Raw genomic sequence first — 10,436 nt, 5'->3', positions numbered from 1 at the left:
AGTTATGCAGTTAAGGTATGCCGGGGGCCTTGTCCCGGTAAACAGTTTAGCAGTCAGACTCATGTTAGAGGTTTCATAGACTAGTCAGTTATGTCATGTCAGATGTTCAGTTAAGTTAGCCTCGTTGGCTACATTACTATATTTGCGCATTCATAATATAATAGTATTTTCATAACTTATGATTATTTAATCCCATATTTACTCACACCATGCATGTTTATATTATATTCTGAATCAGTTCATTTCTCATGTTGATTCAGCAAGCCGTGTGGTTTACTCGGTCACATGCAGCAAGGCACTGAGTGTCGTGTTACGCGTAGGCCATGGTTCGGGGCGTGACAAGTAAGTTCCCCTATCACAATTGGTTCAGAGTCATGAACCAAATAATTCTCATCTAAAACTTTGAATGTGTGGTATATGATTAAATTACTCCACCACAACGCACGAAGATGGGTCCCCAAATAAGGTTGGGGGGTAAATGTTAGATTTCCTGACACTAGGGTGAGAGATGATAAGCGCCTTGAAAATAAGGCATATGTTATGAATTATTACTGGTATGATCATCGTTGAAAAGGTAATTCAAGTTAACTACCAGACGCATTTGCTAACCCAAAAGTGAATATTATATTCCGGTAGCAAATGCTCCAGTTAGGATTAAAGTCCTTGAAGGGCAGAGTGTATGAGGATAGACCAATCGGTTCCAAACATAAAGCTTCTTGTAGAAGGAGAGAAGCAAATGATCAAGATGGTCATAATAATGTGGCAAGTGCTTTAAAGAGCACCATGACATAACACTTAATAAAACCTTGGTAAAGGTGATCTCGATAAGTTATGTCGCATTGGAACCGATATCAAATGACCGTTGACGGTATCTTTGATATAATATAGCGCTCAATATTATAAATGGTGATGAGGATCTTGAATTCAAATCTGTCAAAGAGTGAACAGATAAATGATTAGCCAAATAAAAATGCACAGTTCAAGTATATTTGCTTCACTTGGAAAAGTGATATTTCGGACCATAATCCAAGGACATCAAGGTATAATTCTAGTGGGGTACAAATGGGTTCTTGTGTGAAAAGTAAAATGAAAATAAAAATCGTAAGATATAAAGTACGGCTTGTGCCTTGTGGCATAATGGGTTTTTGCAAAAGTCTTGGCATTATCGTATAGAGATATGCTCTCATGTGGTGGATGCAATGAGATTGTTTTGCAGTCTAGCAATACATGAAAAATTTGAATGCGTATAATAAATTGTTGTCATGTCTAGCTAGACAGTGAAGTTTATATGAAAATCCTTGAAGATTTAAAAGATTTTAAAGGATTACATTGAGTACTCCGATGGCTGTAAGATCGCTTAACATTAAAAAAAAAAAAAAAAAAATCAATTCGGATCTCATAAAAATGGTCAGAAGATACCATGTATGTGTGCAATTGGTGCACTTATATATCCTGCTATTACCATCCATCCGATAATTTTTTATATTAATGTGCAGGCAAAATATAATTTCACTTGTACGTGAAGATATTAGAGTGAAATCAAATACCGATATGGATTTATTATTTCTAACCAATATTATCAAGAGATTGTTGGTTATGCAAATATAGGAAGATTATTTGACCTACATAATGTTCAAGCGAACAACGATTATTTATTTGCATACGAGTGTTGTCATAGTTATGTTGTTCTACTAAGCACTCTTATTTGCTATATATGCAAATCATGTCAAAGATAACAATGATCGTGAATCAAGCAAATGATATATCGGGATGAGCTCAATGGTGCAACATCTTGATGAATGTGATTTGGTCCACAAAGACACTGTCAATATCAACATTTGAAAAGCTGGTATATAAGGTTGGAAGACATCATCTACTAGACTCGATACATTGAAGGTGGAATAGAAAGAAACATATTTCGGTGAAAGTTATTTCTACACAAGATCTTCAAAAGAATGGTGAAAAGATATTCAAGTGAAAATTTAGCAGATTTATTAACTACGACATTGTCAAGATGATATACAAGACCGGAATACTTCGTCTCCGAAATATCAAATGATGTTTTTATCAGGGGGAGAAAATATGCACTGCACTCTTTTTCCTTTCGTCAAGGTTTTGTCTCATTGGGTTTTCTTGACAAGGTTTTTAACGAGGCAACAAATAATGTGTATACAAGATATCTGTGCTCTTTTACCTTCACTAGAGTTTTTCCCACATGGTCTTTTTTAGTAAGGTTTTAATGAGACACATTATCGGACATCCAAGGGGGACTGTTGTAAATATTATAAATGTGGATGTCCATAACTTTTAGGTGTTATTCCACCATTATGTGTAGTAATATCCACACCTCCACTACTCCCTCATTGATCTCCCACAACCCCATAATCTCCCCCACCTTCTCAAGGGTAAATGTCATATTTATGACACCCATGTTACTCAATGTAACCCTATAAATAGAGGCATTGAGAATGATATTGTACACACTTGAAACACATTTGGATGAATAAGAAAGCTCTCATCTCTTGTCTCTCTATTCCTATTGCTTTCATCTTTAATATTGTTACTCTTTTAGCTTAATTTTACAATAATTATTCAGTTTCACATTCTCTTGCATGGAGAGTGTAATTGCACCCCTAAATTAGACTATGTAACTTCATGTTTACCAAGTGAGACAAACATTTATTACACTCGATTACACGCAAATTCAAATCTTAGGTGCTTTCCAAACATGCTCTAAAAGGATTTAGTATTATAAATAACATATGGTTGTTACCAGCCAAAAAGATTGGAGGGCAAACAGACCATGTGAAGACCAGAAAATTTAAATTTAGGCTGGATATCTCCCAACCATAATCAACAACTCTAGCTAAGCTGCTGATTTGTTCTGCCGTGATGTATACACAAATATTATTTTGAAATTTATATGGTAGGTGACTGAAGGAAGCGGATTAATCAAAGACTAGGAAGAACGCTGGTATTAATGTTTGCACCGGTTAATCATTCCTCCAGTTACTATGGTTTCCAGGGCTGTTGTACTGAACAAACTTTAATAAGAACGAATTCTTTTGTGATGTCAAAAACCTTTTTCTCATATAGGAAGTGAGCCATCTTATGCGCACTTTGCCAATCCCACCAGATACCTCTCACCTCTCACTCTCACCAACACATGCGCCGTATAACACTGCCGACGACTTAGAAAGGTATTACGTACATCTAAACACTAAGGTTCACCGCCTGCGTAAGCAAACACCAATTTATCTGCCACGTTCTAAGGTGATGCTTTCAAATGAAACCACAAGAGCGTTTTTTGTAAATCTTCTAATCCTGATGTGAATGTCCTATATTTGATGTAATTGAGGAATTTACTTAGTTTCAGAATGTAAAAGTTGGTTCAAGAATACCAGAAACTGTTAAACTGAAATGATATTTATAATATATATCATCAGAAACTCCTAACAGTTGAGGAAACTACCTAATTTCAATCGTTTTAAAATCGCTTGTTTGAGTTGTTTCCATATTGCAGATTCAAATGTCATCCAAAACCACAAACCTAAGATGAGCAACATCACAGTTACAATATCCACAATATTTTGTAGGCCATAAAGAATAATCTAAGACAGAGACCTTAGGATCCTGTAATGTATTTACAACAATGAGCTCTCAACTATTTTGATTCCATGGAATACAAAGATTTTTTTTCCCCCATTATTCAGCAATTCAAGACGTTTAAGCTAAAAATGCTCAGGTTTCTTTACAATTTGTTGGAAATCTATCGCCTACGCTAGACAAACTGAGCCCGCCTTTTGATTATATGTATTTTCTTGATTGAGGTTGCAGGTGAATCCAACCTTGCTGAAAAAGATCTCCTGTAAGAAAAGCAATTAATAGTAGCTTACATGCCTCATTTTCTGGTTGTTTTATGTACATATAAATAGATTTTGAGAACAGAACATAGATATTATCTGCTCTATGTTATATCGTTTCAACGAGATAATGCAGCTAGTTCTAATATCACATATGATGTACTTGACTCGGTAATTTCTTTGTATATTTTGAACTGATTCATATTACTGAGTTATATACAGATAAGACATTCTCAATCAACTCCAACCTTTGTCATCGCTAATATGGCAAAACTTTTCCTAGATAATTATATTATACAGAGAAACTAAAAGGTATGAAACCGTTATACATGTCAGTCAATCATCTACAACAGCCCTTTCATGAATGACTACTTTTATGCTCCTGCAAATGCTATCTTGGACCTGAGAGCCGAACAGCAGAAAGATAGGCATCACTGTTGCAATCGGATGGCCCAGAGGTGCCGGATGAAGTACCATCCCCACTTAGTGATTTCAAGAAACCTGAAAAAAGTCGTGTCCCCATTTGAGAAGTAGTTGGCGGTGAAGGGACATGGCAGAGCCTTTCCAGCATTTGCACAACCTTAGCCATGGATGGCCTGAGGGACATGTCATCCTGTATACACCACAAAGCAACCTTAATTGCTATGGAAACCCTTTCATCCTCTTCATCAACTTTCAAGTTCCTATCAATAAGGTCTGTCAATTTCCCCTTTTCCATCATCTTAAAGGCATATGAGGGAAAATGGGATTTCTCCGAACTTTCTGAAGGATCATAATTCTTACGACCTCCAATTATCTCAAGTAAAACCATCCCATAACTAAAAACATCACTTTTCTCTGATATGGCATAATTTGTGATCCATTCTGGTGCAAGATAACCTCTTGTACCCCTCATAGTAGTGAAAACATGACTCTGCTCTCGGGTCATCAACTTAGCAAGGCCAAAATCTGAGACCTTGGCGAGGAAATGATCATCAAGAAGTACATTTTCAGGTTTGATGTCGCAATGCACAATTTTTACATCACAGTCCTCGTGGAGGTACGCTAGGCCTTTTGCTGTACCAACTGCAATATTAAACCTCGTATCCCAGTCCAACATAAATTCCTTGTTCTTCTTAAAAAGCCATTTCTCTAAAGACCCATTTGCCATGTACTCATAAGCCAGAAGCCTGTGTGTTCCTTCAGCACAAAAGCCTCTTAGTCTCACCAGATGAAGATGATGGATGCTGCCTATGATACTAACTTCTGCTCGAAATTCTTTCTTTCCCTGCCCAATGCCTTCCAATTTCTTCACAGCAAGTCTACTCCCATCTGGAAGAACCCCTTGGTATACTGAACCAAACCCTCCTTGCCCAAGTTTTATTGAGAAGTTATTAGTTGCATTCTGAAGATCTTTGTAGCTAAAACGAATTGGCATCCCCGATAGGCCCTCCAAGAAATTGTCTTCTTCTGAGCTTGCCTTTGCAGAATCCGGTAACTTGTTCTTTCTCCTCTGACAGCGAATACCTCCGTAAATTAGACCAAGAATGACAAGAGCTGTAGAAATGACTATGCCTAATATAATAGGTAATCTTCCCTTCCCACCTCCACCGCTATCCCTATTTGCCTGGCTAGCTGAAACTTTAATGTAGGACTTGAAAACAGCTCCACTAATCGAACCTTGTAAACTTCCTATTTGGTCAAACATCAAACAATTCCCTGAACTGCTATCAAAGAACATGGCAGCGCATGAGCAATTGCCAAGGCAAGAAGCTTTGCAACCATTTAAATCAGTTTTAGCAGAGGGAGAAACAAACTCAAGTGCAGAATAGCCAAGTTTATCCCCAGCCTCTACAAGCTCCACATGATCTTTTGGTTTACTACAAAAGGAATCAGTCTCAGGCTTGCAAGATGGAAGGGCTGATGGGCACTGGCACCTGTTGCCGCTATAACAAATGAATAATGGATCACAAGAGGTTGGCCTGCTGCATTCATCTTGTGGAATTCTTGTCGGAGAGGCAACGATGGAGCCATCTTGAAGAGTGCTAAAACTGATGTAACCATCTTCTCCAAGAACAGCCAACCGAGTGGCGTTTGCAACTTTATTATCAGGGAAAATGAACTGCCAAAGCAACACTCCCTTTCGATCATAAATTTTCCAAGAATTTCCATCAAGAATTGCAGTAGTGACACCTTCTCCAACTTGGTTAATGGTCCTTCTCTCATCTTTCCCCATTGTCCAATAAGGCTGTGGAGGCTTGAAACTTGCAGAAAGAACCATATCCCCAGACTTAAATTCAAGTGAATAACTCAAGTTATTGTTGTTTGGACTGCTTACAAGCTTCATTCCTTGAGTGAAATTCTGGTTTGACAGGAGAGTATCAACAGGATGGCTGAAGCTTTCCCAAATAGTAGTAGTACCATCATTCCCAAGCAAAATTAGATTCCCTGAGTCCCTCAATTCCATGACAGAAACTCCTTTGCTAGCAGTATTAGTAGACCAAATTGTTGATCCCTCACTTTGCAAGTAGGCATTTCCAGTTTTATCAAACATAAAGTTATCAGAATTCTTAACCGGGGAGTCTCTGTTAGCAGACCAAATGATGGTAGAGCTACTCACATGGATGACCACAAGAAGGAACGAGGTAACATCTTTAGTAGGGTTAAATCCAAATGCAAATTTGGAACTGTTGGAAACAAGAATTAACCCATTATTGTCTATCCAGGTCATTTGAGACCCTTTAAACCCAAGATTGAGTCTGCCTTTATTCTGAACACTAGCTAAAGTCTCAGGCACAAATATAACAAACAGGAAAATGATCACTAGATAGAGGGATCTCCAAGACCCCATGACCAAAAAAAAAAAAAAGGGACAAGATTCTGCTAAATTCAGAAACTTTGAAGCCAAGAACAATCTATAAATAACAATTTGATGATATTTTAACCAAAGGAAGGATTACAGGCAAAATCCACCAAAGGCTTAGAATTCTTAGGAAAAGAAAGGAAGAATGAACAATTGAAAGGTTTGACAAAGACCAAAATGTTTGACATTCAAAAGGACTAAAAATGGGAATAGTTGAAGCCTTAGAATTATGATAAGAAAGAAGCAAGGCAACTCACGTATGACATTGTTGGGAGGGTAGCTATCATATGACTGTGAAATTCTCGTCTAACGTGAAACTGAACAAATAACACAAGGACCCACAAGACCAGTACAAACAAGTGGCCAACCAATAAGTATTAATGGGCCGGGTAACTATTCATTCAAATTTCAACCATATACTAATTAAGACCAAGTTGTCAAAAATTTAATTCTAGCTTTACTCTGAATTTTTTTATTTCAATGAAACAACACCATAAAGAGGAAAGTAGAAGGAAGATAGTTTAGACCTGTTATTAATGAAGACATCAGCTATCAAGAACAAAGTTGGATTTTTTTGGTACAGACGCAGGTTTTGTGTGTCTTTTTCCTAATATAAGATAAGAGAGGAAGAATACAAGAAGGAAAGAGAAGGATGAATCTGTTTCTGCTTATGTCAAAGACTTGGAGAGATCTGAAGTGGGCAGCATTTGTAGAAATACCAGCCCAAGTACTACTAGCCATTAAAAAAGAATTTACGCGGTCATTTTGTTTAGATACACATCAGTAAAGTTTGTTGCGTAGATTACTACTACTAAACTACTAATGCATAATGTTATAGGAGTAATATAGAATTGCTTTTTGATAAATATTTGCTTTGATATATATCAAATTCCTCTCTCTGTTCTACTTTATGTAGTCTAAGTACTTCGATTTTTTGTGTGTGTGAATTTGGACATAAACTTTTTAAGCTTATGAAAATAAAATTTACATATTTTGATATTATATAAAAAATTACTATAATATATAATAATTAATAGTTTAAAATATTGTAAAATATTGCATAAAAGTATGGCTAAAAAAGAACTTTTTTGAGTACCAAAATAAGCAAATAGTAATGTTGTCACATGAATTGAAACTGAAGAAATAGTATATGGTATACAACTTAAAATATGTGTGTGCATTTTGAAAAAAAAAATACAAGTTTGTTCATATTATTAGGGTTAGTTTTGTCACTTTATATTTTTAATCCATGTATTAATACATACATTCTTCTTTCACATTTGATCTTCCATACAGTATAAAGTAAATACATAGTAGACTTTAACATATCTTATGTAGATTTATTTATGAGGAAAACAAAAGTACCCACCAAATATGTATTAGGGAAAAGGGTCAAAAATACTAGGCCTGTACACAAATTGGTTTAATTCGAGTTTCCGAACCGATTCGAAACAATTCGGGTAATTCAATTTGGATAATACAATTCGATTTCGATTTACAAATGCAATTGTAAAATATTACGATTTAACGGTTCGGATACGGTTGGCTTCAATTATCAACCGAATCGACTCGAACAAACCGAATTTATATGCCACTAGTGACTAATATGACTAATACTCTAATAATCTAACTATATATAGGCTTAATACTTAATAGTGAAGTAATATTTATTTAACTTCAGAAGTGGTGGAAATGAATATCTGCATGCACACCTTGCACTGGATATTCATGGCCTTCTTGTTGGCCTCAAGCTGACTTCCCTTTTGGTCTTTCATCTTTTCAGCGTTCTTCTCACGAGCCATCTTTGCTTTTGGCCATTGCCTCCACCAATAGCTTTGTTTGTTCTTTGATCTTATCCTGTACAATTTAGAGTTTTTGTTTTTTGTTTTTTTGAGGATGCAAACTGAGTTATTATGCTTGTCTGCTTGCAAGTTAAGATCTTGGGATTATTAATTTGGTATATGTAATGTGGTGTTGCGATTTGTATGCTTACACAAGTTGTCAAGCTCTTGTTTTGCCATTTATATGCTATTATGCTTGCAAGTTTATGAGTTTTTCTTGGTTAATATCTTGGTTATGAGGCTGCAAATTTAGGATCTCATTATTGTTTGTTATGTTTACTCTAAACCTGAAATGAAAATAGTTACTTGTTTAAATTTTGAATAAACCGAACAAATCAATTTGTGTAACCAAACCGAACAATAAAAAACGAATCGAATTGAACCTAGAATGGATCGAGTTTGGTTGAGAATTTTAGAAAGTCGAAATTCGAAATTTCAACTCAATGATGGCCAAAACCGAACCGAACTGATTCATGCACATGCCTAAAAAATACCCCTCTACTTTAGAAAAAAAGGCTAAAAATATCCTCCGAACTTATTTTGGGAAATACCCCTTCCATCCTTAAAGTTTTCAAATATACCCCTGTCTTGACGGAAATTACCCCCAAAATAACCCGAAATCACTTTTTAAACCTGCTCCATCATTTAAACCCGACCCAACTAAATAATAACTCATAAGATCCCCTTATTCCCCCAATTTCCTCAAAATTCAAACCTACGTATTGGGGGAATAAGGGGATCTTATGGGTAATAATTTAGTTGGGTCGGGTTTAAATGACGGAGCGATTTTAAAAAATGATTTCGGGTTATTTTGGGGGATAATTTCCGTCAAGACAAGGTATATTTGAAAACTTTAAGGATGGGAGGGGTATTCTTGACCCAAAATAAGTTTGGAGAATATTTTTAACCCTTTTTCCAAAGTAGAGGAGTATTTTTGACCCTTTTCCCTATGTATTAACAATACAAAATTTTACGTGGAGATTAAGTTTCCTTACAAGTAACAACAACAATCAAACGATTCTTTTTCGGTTTCGCTTGGTGTCCGGTATCGTTTTTAGGCCTCGACTAATCCGGCTTTGTTTTAATTGCGCACCAGCCATTTTTTTAGAGCCATTTAAGGAGCACCCCCTTTTTTTTTTTTTTTTTTTTTTTTTTTTTTTTTTGCATACGTGTCCGGTATATGCAAACTTCAAAAAGAATTGATCTTCTTCTTGTTTTTGAATTTCGAATATGAAAAGTAAGTTCAAATCAAGTGGATCTTGTGGAGAAAAATTGGAAGCATTGGCAAATTACCTTTGTTGCAAGCTTGAAAAAGTGAGTCTTGAATTTCGAATATGAAAATTTGAGTTTAAATCAAGTGGGAGGAAGCACTCCTTCCCTATATCTTTTTCATTCATTCGGCTCGAGACTCTAGTTAAGGGTAAAGAGATACTATTCATTCCACTATAAATTTAATGATACCAACCAGATGATCTCTACTAGTAAAAATTGTTTAGGAGTAATATATTTACTAATTGTAACATGTTACTTATTTATTTTTTAAAATTATCAATCTATATCTAATCTAAGCATTTACTTATAGTTAACTTTAAGTAATAAAGTTTACTGTGTAAATATTTATTTATTTTTTATACATGATGTTGTATGTATTCACAGGCACTCCTAAAGTGACAATAAAAGGGCCAAATATACCCCTGTACTATTGGAAAAGGGCCAAATATACCCCTCGTTATACTTTGGGTCCAAATATACCCTAGTTATCTTATTGGTTCAAATATACCCCTCCTCCATTAAAATTTTCCATCTTGAACATCTATCCTACGTGACACTGACAATTGATGAGATGAATGCCACATCATCACCCCTAACCCATGTTACACCTCCTCTTCT

At 35.7% G+C, this 10,436-nt stretch overlaps 1 protein-coding gene across 1 annotated transcript; it reads right to left on the bottom strand.

Moving 5' to 3' along the window:
• Nucleotides 1-4,038: 4,038 nt before the first annotated feature.
• Nucleotides 4,039-7,395, bottom strand: LOC132029512 (G-type lectin S-receptor-like serine/threonine-protein kinase SD2-5). The gene has a single exon (XM_059418757.1). The coding sequence runs from the start codon at nucleotides 6,691-6,693 to the stop codon at nucleotides 4,255-4,257; it is 2,439 nt and encodes an 812-aa protein (XP_059274740.1). The 5' UTR covers nucleotides 6,694-7,395; the 3' UTR covers nucleotides 4,039-4,254.
• Nucleotides 7,396-10,436: the final 3,041 nt, after the last annotated feature.

The sequence above is a fragment of the Lycium ferocissimum genome, chromosome 9 (genome assembly GCF_029784015.1).
Source record: "Lycium ferocissimum isolate CSIRO_LF1 chromosome 9, AGI_CSIRO_Lferr_CH_V1, whole genome shotgun sequence".
Classification (NCBI taxonomy): Eukaryota; Viridiplantae; Streptophyta; class Magnoliopsida; order Solanales; family Solanaceae; genus Lycium; species Lycium ferocissimum.
This window is presented reverse-complemented; position numbering and strand designations above follow the sequence as displayed.